The sequence below is a fragment of the Cupressus sempervirens genome, chromosome 5 (assembly GCF_028749045.1).
Source record: "Cupressus sempervirens isolate cs-2001-9-10 chromosome 5, ASM2874904v1, whole genome shotgun sequence".
Taxonomy (NCBI): Eukaryota; Viridiplantae; Streptophyta; class Pinopsida; order Cupressales; family Cupressaceae; genus Cupressus; species Cupressus sempervirens.
This window is the reverse complement of record NC_143122.1, coordinates 1,017,301,258-1,017,317,484: the sequence shown is the minus strand read 5'-3', so window position 1 is coordinate 1,017,317,484 and position 16,227 is coordinate 1,017,301,258. Positions and strand designations below refer to the sequence as shown.

The 16,227-nt window shown below is 36.1% G+C and overlaps 1 protein-coding gene across 1 annotated transcript in view; it reads left to right on the top strand.

The window, feature by feature from the left end:
* Positions 1-868: 868 nt before the first annotated feature.
* Positions 869-16,227, top strand: part of CLPB4 (casein lytic proteinase B4) — a 178,444-nt gene continuing 163,085 nt past the window's right edge. Inside the window, exon 1 of the mRNA XM_089833293.1 lies at positions 869-1,288. Within this exon, the coding sequence (XP_089689419.1) occupies positions 1,004-1,288 (285 nt within the window). The 5' untranslated portion in view covers positions 869-1,003. The remainder of the gene's footprint in view (positions 1,289-16,227) is intronic.

The window sequence follows — 16,227 nt, the reverse complement described above, 5'->3', positions numbered from 1 at the left end:
GATGATTGAAAGCTATTAATGACACGTACAGACATACGCCTAACAACATCTGAAAATACAACATTCAATGGTGCTACACACTTATTTGCAACTAATCAGGCCATAAAACTACATAATAAGAAGATGTTGAAATCATTGAATTCTCCAGTTGCATTGAGTACAACAGTGTATTGTCTAAGCAGTAACAATAATCTTGTGGATGAAGAACGACTTGAAAAACATGTGCTCCTTTGTAAGGGGCAACACATCATGCTTACAACAAATATATGGATAGATATAGGATTGGTGAATGGAGCCCTTGGTGAGGTTGTTGATATTATTTATGAGCCAGACTGTAAACCACCAAGTCTTCCATTGCATGTTACCATGCGTTTCAATAATTATAGTGGGCCATCATGGGATTAACATGATTCAAAGACCATACCAATTGTTCCTATCACATTAGGAAGCCAGAGACAACTCCCACTCATTATGTCATGGGCTATTACCATACATAAATCACAAGGGCTGACACTTTGCAGAGCAACAATTGACATAGGCAGAATATAAAGGCAAGGGATGACATTTACAACGATGTCAAGAGTAAAAATCTTAACTAATTTTTGTATTCAGCCCACTTTAGAAAGGTATGTGAAAATGAAAAATAAAGCATACATTATTAAAAGGAAGAAAGAGGAATCTCGCCTTGATCAACTAGCAGTAGAAATAAGATGCAACTATTTTACATCCATGAAGCATAACTAAATAGATAAATCACCGTCAACATAACCTTATCAGAATTGGTGAGAAAATACCCTACGGTAAAATCATGTAAAATCATTTCACATATCAAATTTTAATTATGGGCAAGGTTTCTCGAATGAAAAAAGAATGTAGTAAGTTCTAGGAGCTTCTGCAACCGCGACATCCAAAAAGACAGGATAAATTTTTTAAACTGAGCGAATCCAATAGATTTCTTTTCCGTCGTAAACTTTCGAAGGAGGAGGTTTGCAATTTAGGTGGAATGGCGAATAACTCAGGTAAACTGTTCAGGAGGCTCTATGGCGTACAAAGGATCTCTTCGTTCTCTGTCCATAGTTTGGCAGCAAACACCCTTTTCAGAACACCACAGAAAGACAACCTGCCAAATATGGCGGCAGCAATAGTGAAGAATAATACAATTGGAACAATAAGAATGATTAGCGGTTTTTATAATGTTAACAAGGCAGCTGGAGTTAGAGGTGCTATGCAAGCACAATTGTTTCATTCGAATCCTTGTAGACAATACAGCGCGGGAAGGTCTGCTCAGGTATGCTTTCATTTCTTTTTGTAATTATTGGTGTTTTCCCTCGATCATCTAGTACTTAAAAGTTTCTTAAAATTGTTGTTTGGGTATCCAGAATGCGTAGGCCCACACGCAGAGTGCATTGGCTTGCTTCCTTGAATGATATTTTTTAAGATTTATAAATATAGGCAATTCTTGACTGTATCTTGCAACTATTACGCTATTTCATTAGCTACAGTTGCTTCCTCATTGCTGTAAAAAGGTTTGGTCTGGTATGTTTATAAACACATTATTTCTTAAGATTTTTAAATATGAGTCGAAATCATGATTGAGTTAAGCAAAGAAAGATTACCCTGTTACCTACAGTTACAGGCTTTCTTAGTGCAGTAAGGAGATGCTTGCCTCGATTATGTACATATCCAACTAAGTAATTCTTGCCTGACTATAGATACATCTCAACTTTGTAAATATATTTCTTTTAAGGTTTGTAAATATATTTGACAATTAAATTCACCCCCCAAATCGTTTTGCCACCTCATTTGCTAGAATTATGGGTTGTATTGTTCTGGTCAGTATGTGAACTTGGCTTATCCTGTTACGGAGCTCTGTTATTAAAGATTACAACATTCTGGACTATTTTAAATAGCTATACCAGAAAAATAATTTTAATTCAAACTAAAAGCTTTGGTCCTTCATGGGATTGTTCTAGCTGAAAAAAGTACATTTTGTATTGAGCTATCGTTATGGTGAATTTTTAGGATTTCTGAGAAAATTGAATGAATGGATGCAAATAAATGCTCTTAATTGTCATCAAAGAAGTCTTCATCAAGAAAAAGAAGTTTTGCATGAAACAAAGCTTCAAGTCAATGACCAAATAAAACAGTCACTTGAATGCACGTCCTAATGATTACAAAGAGCAAAGTTATTTTTTATGGATAAATTGCACGTGTTTATGTAGGAAAAGATTTTAGGGAAAGAGAGGAAATATTAGATTGATGAGTTAAACCTCACTTATGATCATCAACATAAGGCCTATATGGGGTAAAATATCTCTTTGGAGCAAAGCTTTTTATAGTTCGATTAAGGACCAACTCACGTTGTCTTCAGTGTGAAATGGATAAATGGAAGAGGCCAAAAGAAGAATGAGAGGAGGGGTTTGTGTCTTTTACACAATTATGAAAGTTGAATCAGAAAGAAACATTATCTTAGAATGCAGAGTTCACAATAACATTTGGGCCTATTGCACAAGTACTCTAGTAGACGCATTCTTGTAAAATATGTTCAAAAAAGAAATGTTTGAGAAAATGGGGGAATTCAACACGAAATTCAATAGTATAAGATTAGCAATTCATAGAGCAAAAATTGCAGGCTTTGCTGTCCCATAGGCTATATTTGGTCTTTTGCACATTAAAAGCTTATATTTAATTTTAATTATTGCTTTAATGCTAGTTGGTAGAGTGGAAAATATTTTATTTGGTTCTGCCTTTGGATTCAGAAAAAGTTACATGATCATTTGATTAAAGTTGTACATTGATGCGACCAACAAATAGACTTGAATTTTTTTGAAATGTTGTTGTGAGGTTTTCACGCCATCGCCCCAAAATTTTTGGGGACCCCCTTTTTCGGGCAAGCCTTGGCAATTTTCGCGGGTGTTGGGAATTTTTCGGTTGCCTTAGTAAAATTTGGAGTTGTCCAAAGTTTTTTTTGAATTGGCAATTTTATACCTTGGACGCCTTTGGACCAGGAGGGATTTGGTTTATTTTCACTTGGTGCTAAATTTGATTTTTCGGAACATGTAATGTCGTCCTTAGGCCTAACAGGTTTCAACAACAACATTTTTTTTATGGTTAAAATAATATCTGGCAGGACAAATTTGCAAATTTTGGACTTAGATGGATTTTTGAAAATTTAATATAATTGTATAAGCTTGAGCATTTTCAAAATGAATTTGTGGGCTTAGTTGTTTTGGAAATTTTGAAAATTTTTCAATGAAAAGATATTTTGATAGTGAATTTGAATTTCGATTGTCAGGAAAAGGATTTATTTTGTATTGCAAAATTGAAATTGGATTAAATTGCAAAATCTCGTTAATTTAGTTGAAATTTTGCCTAAAGGATCTTAGAAATGTTAAAAGAAATTGATAATTTGGAATTGAAAATTGATTTTTGGCTTGCTAGATTCAATTTTAATTGTCAAAATGTTGTTAAATGAAAATTTTGACATCTCCTAGGCTTATCTTATTTCTATTTTGCAATTTTGGGTCAAATTGGCAATTAGAAAGGGCAATTTCACTATGGGGCTTAGCTATTTTCGTGTTTCATTTAAGACTGGGCCATCTTTGGGGGTTTAACTTAAATTTCGTTTCCTTCTAGGCAGGTCGGCCCACTCTGGAGGTCAACAAGAGGATATAAGAAGGGGCTTACCCCCTCTTATTTCCTCATTCATTTCCACTCTTCTTGAGGGTGGGCGATTTTTTCCTCCAGCTGGGCGATTTTTTCCTTGGCAGCGATTTTTGAGGGTCTGATTTTCCATTTTTGAGCAGCGATTTCTTCCTTGGAGATGGGCGATTTCTGCCCTAAGGCGAATTTGGAGGAGAAGATCTGATTTTTGCAAGATTGGCATCAATTTTTGGGGTCTGATTTTCCTCCTAGGGCAGCAATTTTTTCCTCCAGCTATGGCGATTTTGTTTGGTGGAGAGCCAATGCGATTTGAGATCTGATTTTTTGCAATTGTGGGCAAATTTAGGAGGTCGAAATTCTGATTTGGAGCAGACTTTTCTGCCCTAGGGCACTGGTTTTCCTTTAAGTTGGGCGATTTTGGCAAGGAGGTCGAAATTTGGTGCAAGTAGCAATTTTTTGCAAGTAATCCATTTGTTAGGGCATCACATTTTGGAAAAGGACTGAAATTTCTGAGATCAGATTTGAATTTGAAGAGGCTTGATTGTTGGTAGAAGGCAGATTTAAGGTCAGATTTTCATTTATCTTTTGAGGTGACGATTGGTTTTAAAGGCGGATTTTATTCCTTATTCTTGCTTGGTTCGTTTCCCGTATTTTCTTCTTGCACTTTTTATCCACCACTTCATCATTTCCATTGATAGGCTGAAGTTGGGAGATATAAGTGTAGATTTCATGATAGGACATTTGGAGAGGCAGAAAAAAGCTAGACCACCCTAGGATTGAAGTTGGGAGATATAAGTGTAGTCCATCCTAAGGTAACGACGAGGTAGAAATAAGTGGCAGTCACACCCCTAGGATTGAAGTTTGGATATTGATAAGTGTAGAGATAGGATTTGGGGAGGCAGAAATAAGCTAGATTCCATCGATAGAAAGAAGTTTGGAGATTGATAAGTGTAGTCCATATCATTTAGAACGAAGAGATAGAAATAAGTATTTAGGACAGTGGATGTTAGTACAAGCAAGCACCCAAAGAGAATGAATACCAAAAAAGATGAGGAAGACATGATGCCTAAGACCACCTTCTTCTCTAAAGTGAGGTGAATAAGTGATACTAATATCGGCACGGTGAACATGGTACAGTTCAAGGATAGATTGAAGGAAGGACAATCCCCCATGGCGAAGAAGATCTACAAGAGCGGACTTGTACACACGGCGGCTTTCCCTCCTACCTTGCCGTCTGGATTTGGTAATGGAGTGTGCATCCCAGTTTGATATTGTGACCAAGTCCATCATTTTTGATGAAGGGAAGAGAGTGTTGGCTAACATCAGTGGACAAGTGGTTGAAGAAGTATTTAATATTCCCCAACATAAAGGCATGATAGTGGTAATGATGGATCAAACAACTAAGTTCTTTCAGAATAATCAGGAGGCCTACTTCATTCATCTAAAGTAGAATTGGTTAGACGAAGGCAAGAAGGGAGTTACCAAGTCGTCAAAGCTCACCAAGTCAGATTTCAAATCGAAATATGGTGACCTTATTGTGCTTCTCAGCTGAATCATGGGCGTGGCTCAAGGTATGCAATTCAAGAACTGGATGTATTATTTTATTGATGAAATTGAAAATGGAAAGAGAAAATTTGATTGGGTTAGAATTATAAGTGAAAATTTAGAGTTGCAATTAAGACAATACAAATTCAAAAGCAATTCTACATGGGGTCCTATCTTTTCTATTTGATTGCGAGACTATATGAACATCCTGGACTTAAGACCTTAGGAGTGATTGGCAATGGGTCGGGGCAATGTTTGGTGCATGAGTGCTATCCATAGCTTCATTTGCACAACAACAAAGATTATAAGATGTTTTATGACGCCTTTGCCATGAAGACGGTAAGAATATTACAAGGAACACCTGCTAGGAGGCTCTCATCAAAAGTGGAAGCAAAAGTTAACAAATATGGGAGTTGGTTCATCCAATTTCCGCAATTCATATATATCAGAGTAGCAGGAAGTACAGTTTGTCCCAAGAGACTTCCAAGGTACGCACCCAAGAAGATAGTTTTGATGGAGTTGGCTAGGCAACGTAAGCTTTATGACAAGATGATGAAACTTAAAGGTGAGACAAGGATTACCTTCTCATTTGGAATAGGCAATGATACTTGCCCCAATCCTGTTGCCTTTGCAGCTGCGGAGAAGGTCCAGTGAAGTCAATCAGACAGAAAGGTGGGGGCAGTAGCCAGCAACAAAGAGTAGTTAAGAGCAAGAAGGGAAATTTGGAGGTTGAGAAAAGTAAAGAACATTAGGAACCTCCAACAAAGAGATAGAGTGCAACACTGTCAAGGGAGAGCATAATTGGGGTTAGGAGCCGAGAGATTAATACAAGTGGACAAAGGGTCTTGGTAGAGGTGAGCTTTGATTCAGAATCAAGTGGTTACAGTGACAATAGTTAATACTCTCCTCTCTCGGAGGACCAACATGGAGATATATGACAATCACTAGTGAAGAAGAGGATAGGCCAATTGATATTGAGGAAGTAAGCCAGGCGCCTGAGGCTATTGGTGATGCTTTGCTAGTCAAACCGAATACAGATTTGGGGAGATGCACTGCACTACTATGGTTAAGGCAAATGCTTATGCCAAGGGGCGAGGTGGTGACTGTCTGAACAATTGAAGATATTCAAGGGTTAGTGGAAAAGGAAGATAGAAAGTGAAACAAATTGTAAAAACAATAGCAAAAGTAATCAGGAGCCATGATGAGGGTCACCGAAAAGTTCAGGTTGCCATACCAAAGGTTAGTAAGGTAGTGGATGAGATTGTAGCCCAAGAGTATGAGATAGTAGAGCATAACTTGGGAAAAATCACGGATACCATGGAGTGTGAGGAGATCCAAGAAGACATGGTTTCAATTAAAGAAAGGTTGAGGAAGGCAAATGAGAGGATTATAAAGTTCGAGACCAATCAAGTATTGGAAAGATTGCAAACCTATCCAACAGTTGCATCAGGCAACCCTTCCATAAGACAACGGGAGCAACATATAAGAGATATCGACTCAGCTACATGAAATCAAAGATTGGATCAGTGATATAATTCAAGATGGGCAAAATTTCTTGCCTTCCTTTATCTCCACATTCAGGTCATTGGTGGCTATTAGAGACAAATTCAGAACATTTGAAGGGGAGTGGAAGGATTTCCTTCTAGTCAAGGACTTGGCCATTCCCAGGCTATGTGCATTTATTGGGATAATAGAGAGATATTTGGAAAGGACCAAGTTGGAGGATGAAGGAGGAATGAGTATAGTGGAGTCTTGGTATGTTGCCTTGACCATTAGATTGAGGATACTTGAAGAGATACAGAATGAGATTGCACAACACAACCCAAGTGTTGACACTTCCATTTCAACCATGATGACCTATGTTGGGGCTGCACTTGATTTTAAGATATCAAAGAGGAGAACGTCAATGAGACAGAGTTTGGATCAAGATTGGATGAGTTGGGGAAGGTTGCCATTAGGAAGAAGCGTTTGGGCACCCTTGCCTCCCTCATTGCCTTTATTGGATATGCGAAAGAATATGAGAAGGATCATGAGAAGACACTGCAAGCAGCGAGCAACATGATGAATTCAGTTGAGCTCAAGATGAAGCACACGCCTTGCCCTCCCATGAAGGAAGTCAACGACAGGCTAGCCAAGTTCATTGCCTTGGCTAAGAAGATGAAAGAAACGGATAGAATTATATTAGAGGAGCATTTGATGTAAGCCCAAGTGGCAAATTCTCCTTTCTTCTTAGGTAGGATAGGTGTCTGATTCGGATTGGCTACCATTTTGGTGCCTTCTCATTGGTTAGCCACTTTTCCTTTTTTTTCGTTGGTCCATTGATGAGGTGGTGTCTTCTCATTGGCTGATAGGGTGGCAACCCTAGTTAGGGTTTTTGGGATTTGATCTGGATCGTTGATTTTGCCTCGTAATCTCTACTGTTGGTTGTAATTTTGGCCCCTATATAAGGCCATTTGCTCTCATTTGTAATAGTTTGAAGAAAATTGTTACTTAAGATAATAACAAAATTGCTTCTCTTATCATTGTTGTGTCTTGCATAGTGATTAAGAACACTTGGTGTTATTGCATGGTTTCTACTTCCAATAGTTAGAGTTAAATTCCATTGAAGTTATTAAAGTAGATTTCATTTCAAGAAAGTTGTTAAGCAAGAGTAAGAATAGATGGATAGTTGTATGGTGATATTAGTGGATGTTCGATAGGGATCCATAAACTAGGCCACTAGCATCCTAGCGACTTGTTAGGAAGTCTTGCGTGGTAATTTAGTATTTTTCCCTTAAATCATTGCATCTATAGAGGTAGCGCTGCTGGTAAGCTTTCATCAGATTTGATCCTCGTCCATTTGCTAATCTTTCCATTCATAGGAGTAGAAGTAAAGCAACACGTAATTTAGTAGTTGGAGTTCATTCAAGAAGGGAGTTAGAAAATTGGAGCATTGTTGGTACACATACCCTCATTCATCGCCATCAACATCATTTAGCACTAATATATGTTGCAAAGCTAGATTTCATCACCATCACAACAAAAGTCCAACATCCTTGAAAGAACAACGTAAGCCCGCCTACATGATTAACCAACAAATCACAATAATATAGCTGAGTTAGTATCCACAAGTGTAAGAAACCTTGGGAGTTTTCTCATCTTCTTCATGAGTATTTACTTTTCAAGAGAGGGTTGAGTGTTTGATATTCCATATTAAGTATTCAATTGCTATATGTTATGTAGTGGTACAAAACTAACATCAACAAATGTCTATGTCATAAACTACTTTAAGCTCTAGAGCTAATTATTAATTAGTAAATGGGGCATTTATAGAGCTTGTAATCTCAATACCATGTCAATAAAAACAAACGATTAATGTGCAGTGAATCTTTTTAATGTTGCACCAAGATTTTTCAACAAACTTGCAAATGCTCCAACTTTTAAGCCACATGCATTTTGTCAAACAGTTGGTCAACTGACCACTTTACTTGAACAAATCTTTTTGAGTTAAATGATCAAGAACAATTGCAATTATTTGTCACAATCTGTAATGTAGGCAATATGACTCTGCAAGCAAAAGAAAACTATGTTCCTTTGAGAGCCAATCTCACCACATACATTTAGATATCTTTATCTAGTTAAAACACTTCAATAAATAAACTAATGAAAATATCTAATTTGTCATGACACCTACGGTAAGATAATAATGAAAATATAAGTATAAAGTAATAACTATAATTGATCGCCCTTATAATCAATTGAAGTGCCAAACAAGGACAGTATAGGAACAAAATATTATCATTGGTTGGCATTTTCCTTTAAGAGATATTAGCGATCATTTATCTTAAGTGGTGGGGTTAATTGCATGATTATAAACAATGACCCCTTAATAGCCTTGACAACAGTAATAAGGAAAGGGTAGAGATTGCAAAGTGAAAAGTCAGTAGTTGCATAATATGTATCTTTTCAAGACTTAAGGGTTGCGGCGCTTCCTGCCTTGGAGGGTATAAAAGGAGGAAGCATCATTTGAAGAAAGCATGAAGTAGGAATTGAAAAAACAAAGGAAACTAAGATATAAGGCAGAACTATCATTGTCTTCAACAATCACCTTATCTTATGATAAGTTTGAGTACAATAATAGATTATAAATTAGTTAGTATACATATATTTGCAGAAGTGAAGGAATTACTATTTTAAAGTAATCTTATTGCACTTTTGTTAGGTTATCTGCTAATGAATGCATATGACAAATTCCAATTGGATTCAATTTGAATTTATTAGAAATGTTTTGCAAATAGGAAGGATGGTCAATCTTTCTGAGTTCACAAGATATTAAGCATGCCATCCTCAGATGGATGGACTAAAAATATTTCTAGGCTCATGGGCTAGGGGGTGTCGAGGGCTGGAAATCAGATCATGCCCCTAATATTGATGGTCTTATCAATCATACCACCTTGAGATGGGTGGACTAGAAACCTTGCCATGCTTGTGGGTTAAGAGATGAATGAGTGGTCATGGGCTTGATCAAGGAGGATGACCATTCTTCAAGGTGGATTGAGGGATGGAGTGGACATAAGAACCCATGATGTTCATGGGTCAGGAGGCGAATGAGTTTTCTTGGGTTTGAGGATTTTTTCAATTACAACACCTTGATATGGTTAAATGTGGAATTCACCTATCCTCTCACAATGCAAGGAGGATTGTTCTTGAGATTGTGATTTGCAAACATTTGCAACAAAATTTTAGTATGGTTATTATAGATTAGTGTGCTTTGGTTTTATATGATTGATGCTCATATGGATTTATTTATTTTCATGAAATCTTGATATTTAATGTTAATACTTAGTAAATTTGGATGTTAACATATTCTTATTTTTTAATGATTATTAATTAGTATTACTTGTAGGACCTAAACTAGGACTATCTTATTCAGAGCATTTCAATTGACTATATTAGCATTAAGTTGTATTTGTAAATGAATTACATTCTTTAAGTTGGATGTGTTATTTTAGGGAAACAATGGGGAAGATTGCAAATACGGAAGTAAAAGGATGATGGAGAGTCTTTCGCCAAAATTAGAGTGTTTGAGCCATGGATGATAGTGCACTGCGCAAACATTTGTGTGCATTACTATAGTCTCATACAAACCAAAACCAAAAGTACTAAATAAGCAGTGAAGACCCAACTTAATGCTCCGACCAGCTTGCAAACTCAAAATCAGAAATGTAACAACAAATACAAGATAACATAGATAAATAGAAATGAAATAAATTGAACATAAATAATTAAATAGATGAAGTAAACCTTTGCGTGATTGAATATTTCCAATAAAATTTACACACACAGAGTGGAAAAATGTTTAAGGCGATTTGGGGACTTGCTGAAGTCAACTTGTTGTTTTGGTGTTTCCACATCCATAGTAGACAGGTAGATGCAAAGGCAAAGATAAAATAGACACAAATGATTAAATGGTTTAAAAGATGATGGTTGTGATAAATTCCAAGATTCTTAGAGACATAGGAAAGATATTGCTAGAAAGGCTTGAGGAAGCCAAGAGAGCTGCATAGACTACTATCAGAGATAGTTCTAGCAAGCTGCAACTATGCAAGCTAGAGAGAGTTTGCAAGAGAATATCTAAGAGAGATTGTATGTAGTGAAAAAATGTGTAAAAAGAGAGAAGAGGAGGGAAAGAAGGGCAATAGAGCTGTTTTAGAATCATTTTGGTCATTTTCCTTGATTAATGAGGCTAACAAACAAATCATGCTAAAAACGATGGGAGATGAGAGTAATGTGTGGTTAACTCAAATTTGATGCAAAAGGACAGCTATGGAAAATGACCTTAAGCATTTTGAGAGGGAAATAGGTTGATGCAAGGGCTGAAATGAGACTACACAAATACGAGGGTGGACATCAATGTTGATACAAAGGTGTAGGTGAAATTGCAAGGCTCACAGGTAATTATCCTTCTTGATATCTCCAGAAATGTTGTGTAAGTTAGCAACATATTATTGGCTCTCTCTCATGGCTTCCTTGAGCTGCAGCTTGCTTCTACAACTTATTCTTCACTTTACATAGCTGTACATAATGTTACAGCTCCAAAGAAACTAAATGAAGATAATGAGTGTGATAACCATAGGGTGAGTTTATACAGGAATTTAATTACTAGACCAAATACTGAGTGGAAACACAAATCAGTAAAGATGTGAAATGACGTGATTCCAAGAGTTTTACCTTCTGTGACCACATTGAGAGCATATATAATGCCTCTATGTGGATGGGTTTGGCTTTGGTACAAAAGGATTTCTATATTCATATTGAATTTTGTTCTAAGAGTGGTTGACACTATCTTGAATCATTTGCCTTAGTCATACAAACTTGGTGACATCATTCAAACTGAATTCAATATCATAATGGCCCAGTTTATCATAGATGCAAATTATGAGCAAGGCCGCTATACATTAGGAATGCTTCCCGTTTGGTGGGGGTTGAGGCTTTTTAGGTTGTAAGTGACATTTTTGGTCAAAAGTCAAATTGAAACCATTTATGCAATAGAGGTTAAATCCTCGTGTCTTGGGTCACAAGGAAAATGTTTGCCTTCTCTATATTTTTTGAGATGATAATGTGCTTCCATTTTTGTTAATATCATAGTTCCCAAACTTGGACTCTGCTTGGATTCATCAAGGCCGACTTGACTTGTGACTCAGGATGACTCCGCAAAATGGAAAAACCATCGAAATTTAGAGGTTTTAATGATTTAAAACTTATTTCATGCACCCCTAATTGAATATAATTTAAAAACACTATAACATCATCAAATAGAAGTTAACATACATAAAAAAGGAACATAAATGATAAATCCATCACATATGTAAAATGTAAATAGTAGTTGAAGTAAATGGAAAACATAGAAAACATAGGATCATATGATATAGATACATAGAATTATAAATGTTGTCAAATATAAATGTATGTAAGTAGTAAGATCTATGAAACCAGTGACAAAATATTCCATGAAACACATGCTTAATAGTAAAGTGTAAACAACAACACTGTAAACAAAAAACTAATCTATTTGCTCAAGCTCTAGCTCAAGTCTCATCCACATCTTCATCCTCAGCTTCTAATTATCCTATTTGCCTTCTACAAAGGCATCTAAGGTAGTTTCTAAAGGACCGAGAAACCATAGTCCCCTGCATGTGAGGTGGACTCATGATCAACATCAACAATGCGCATGCGTGCGTGCGCCATAACGTGCTTTACTCCCTCCTTTGCCATAGCCACAACCTCTGCCTCTATATTTCTCTAGTTAACCTAGTCAAGGTCCACCTCAATGAAGACTAGATCAATAGCCTCAATGAGCTACTTTGACTCTGAATCGATCTCCTCTAGAGTGATCGGAGAGGAGTTTGTGTCCAAAATTTGTTGGGTCCTAAGACGAAGGTCGTAATGAATAAAGACAAGATCATTCAACCTCTCCACAAACAATCTATTTCGCCTCTTCGAGTGGTTGTGCTCGAACATGGACCAATTGCGCTCACATCTAGAAGCACTGCTTGACCGATTTAAAATACAGATGATAACTTTTTGAAGATTTGGGGTTGAGGGCCCAAACATTTGCCACCATCTATTTGAAATAAGGAAAAGAAAAAAATTAGTCCCATTTACATGTACAACTTTAAGGCTAAATTACAAACTCAAAAATTAAAATGCATAACGTATAAGCTATAAACTTAAGAATATATTTTTACGCGGCTGTAATTCTGTCTAAGCATCTGTGTACATCTTGATAGAGAAAATTACCCCTTCTTGATTATTATATTTATCCAGCACAATGGTTGTAGTTGAGGCTATGCCACCACTACACATCTTGTGCATCACTATATGTATGCTGGTAAGAACTTCCTCATCCATCTTGAAGTCAAGATGGATGCGAAATGTTGGATTAAGGTAATAAGTTGTTGCATGGATGAGCCTGTGAAGTTGGTTTTGCCATCTCCTATCAATGATCTACCAAATGGGGCCATACTTCTCCTCCACTCCTACATACTTGGATCTAATTTTTGGCCATATCCATGCCCTCATTTATGTAGCCCATAGAAGGCTTCTCCCCATCAATAACTCGTAGGAGAACTACGAGGGGCTTTAGTGAGCTGCTTATATTGTAAAATATAATAATTAAGTTACAAATTAAATAAAGAATAAACAAAATTACAAAGTTGCAAAACAAATGAAAATATGCATATAAAATAAAAGTAAAACTAAATTATTAAACAAGTAAATACTAAATGTTAACAGTTTAATTGTAATAAATTTACCTCCAAAATTTCTTGAGAAGATGTCCAAAAACTGACCTCATAAAAGATGCAATTTGCCATATCTATCCTTGTGGTAGTCGTAGCAAAGGAAGAGGAAGTCCACTCCACCCCAACAAAATTACGACTCAAATCTGCCCTTGATGTCAAGAAGGATTTTGGTGTGAGGAAATTTTAGGCAAGCCTCGTGATACCTGAATGAGCTAATTCCATTTGCCCCATGTATTGCCTCATTATGCTAAGGACCAATGCGGGATTTTAGACAAACTTGTAGATATTCTTGGCCCTTTCGATGCATGATTTCACCCATTCAAGCTTACCAATATCCTCCAACATGAGGTCAAGGTAATTGGCTGCACATGGAGACCAAAATTTTTGGGGTGTCTCTCCATCAAAAGTTTGCCTGCAACAATTTTAAATTAATTAGAAATTTACATATATTAAGAAAATTTCAAATAAATTTATAGATGTCTCTCCATCAAATTTTCAAAACATGAAAAGTTAAAACTGAAAAGTTTACTTGCAGTAATATAATTTGTTGCATTATTTGTCACCACTTGCACCACATTTTCTTCCTCCACCTCTTCCATGACTTCCTCAATAACCTCACATAATTATGTGGCATTTTTAACATGTGAGGAAGCGTTAACAAATTTTAGGAACATGGTGGATCTTAGAAAATTTATATATAGAGAAAAATAATTAATTATCGCAGATCAATCAACAAATCAAAATTTAAATTATTCAATCGTAATTTATGTAGGGAAGTAGAATGATCAATGACCTCTATAGAAAACAAGAAAATTTAGGAGTGTTCTATGTTAATGCTGTAGCTTCAGTCAGATTGATTTGATTAATGATAAACTATGGTTAAATTAAGTTATCTTGATTAATAATCATTGACTAATAATAATTATATAATTAACACATACACATATATTTATTACATTAGTCTCTTCTGCTATCATGATCAGTGTTATAATGATGCCCCTAGAGATCATCATAGTGCATGTCTCATGTAACTGAGTTAGTAGTTACTGAGATATGGCATGGTGTATACTAGGAGACTTAGTATATGGAGACACCATCTGTAAATATTTTCCTTGGTAGGCATCATGTGACTTGATGCCAGTGCACATACCGAGGGAAATATAAGTATGGTGAATATCTTATGGTAGATATTCTTGGATAAACCATACTTTTGGTAAGGGATCATCTAAATGGTGGATAGATGTTGCTATTCTCTTTAACATTACTTCCTAAGTTGTCATATTGAGATGAATTGATGATAACTTGAGAGTATTGTGTGTTGATCTAACTGACAATCCTCCCTAGCTAAGAGGGAGTGTTAATGTTGTGGCTTTGGTTGGATTGATTTGGTCAATGATAAACTATGGTTAAATTAAGTTGTCTTGATGAGCAAGCATTGACTAATAATTGTTATACAATTGACATATACACAGATTATACACACACACATGTATATATATATATATATATATATATATATATAGAGCTGTAAATGATACTTAACAATTACTAGTCAAGATGATTATTACAAATATGAACAAATTAATTTTGATCCTGCCAATAACATTACAGATTGGGCTTCCAATATAACACCTGATGAGATACATTAGAATCGAGCTGTGAGTAATGTGTTTAGGGTGGTGATTAAAAAAAGATTGCTTGGCAAATATTGAACCCCCCCCCCCTCTCCAATTGTATAATATGATTCAGTGGATCTAACTAATATGATAAGGCACGTCCACGTATGGACATGGCCCTACCTGGCCTAAAGCTGCGTAGAGTCATGTCCCTACATGGGATGTGACTTATCATGATAATATATATGTGAAACTGCAGATTGAAAGGATATACAGCTACAATAATAGAAATACATCTGCAGTAGATTTATGGTAATAAAACAGATTTATTGAAGATAAATTCAGAGCATCAACAAATCGTATCAGGGAGCAAATATATACAAATATATCTGCACAAAAGAAGAGTCTAGTGAGTGAAAAATAATACATAGAGAAAATCTATCACAAAATTAAAAAGGTATCTGATCTCTATTCCTTAGTATTCTATTCCTCCTATCCGTCCAACCATCTGTCATGATGGTGCAACCATTTTGGGTACATGACTTTCCGTGGTCCTCTAGCTCAAGTTTCATATCCTCAACCATTTCATCTAAGAGGGGGCCACTCAACTCAACATCAGTAGGGGCTTTAAATCCCGCACCACAAATAGTTACATCTATCACGCCTTTCGAATAAGGAGACTTATCACAAATAAATTATGATTAGATGATAAATCATTAGGAATCTATGATTAGACAAAGTAGACTTCAACTTTAAAGTCTCAAATTCAACTATAAATTGAAAAATTCAACTTTAAACTTAAAGGAAACAAATAAAAAAGAATTAACTGGCTGCAATAAATGGAATGTTGCAAAAGTACCAATATTTGCAAATTTGTTTTTTGGCAGCATCAAGAATCTACTTCATCCAACCCATGATCTCAAGCAAGGGCTATGTACTAGGAGTAGTGCATGGAATAAAATAACTATCCAATCTCGACTTCTGCACTTTAGGACAAAACGTAATAATGCCACTATCAAGAGCATAAGCACTAGTACTAGCAGTAGGACGAAAAGAACCCTCTCCAACACAACTTGTGGATGTGGGAGCATGGGAGCCAATAGCACTTAACTCATCAAGTT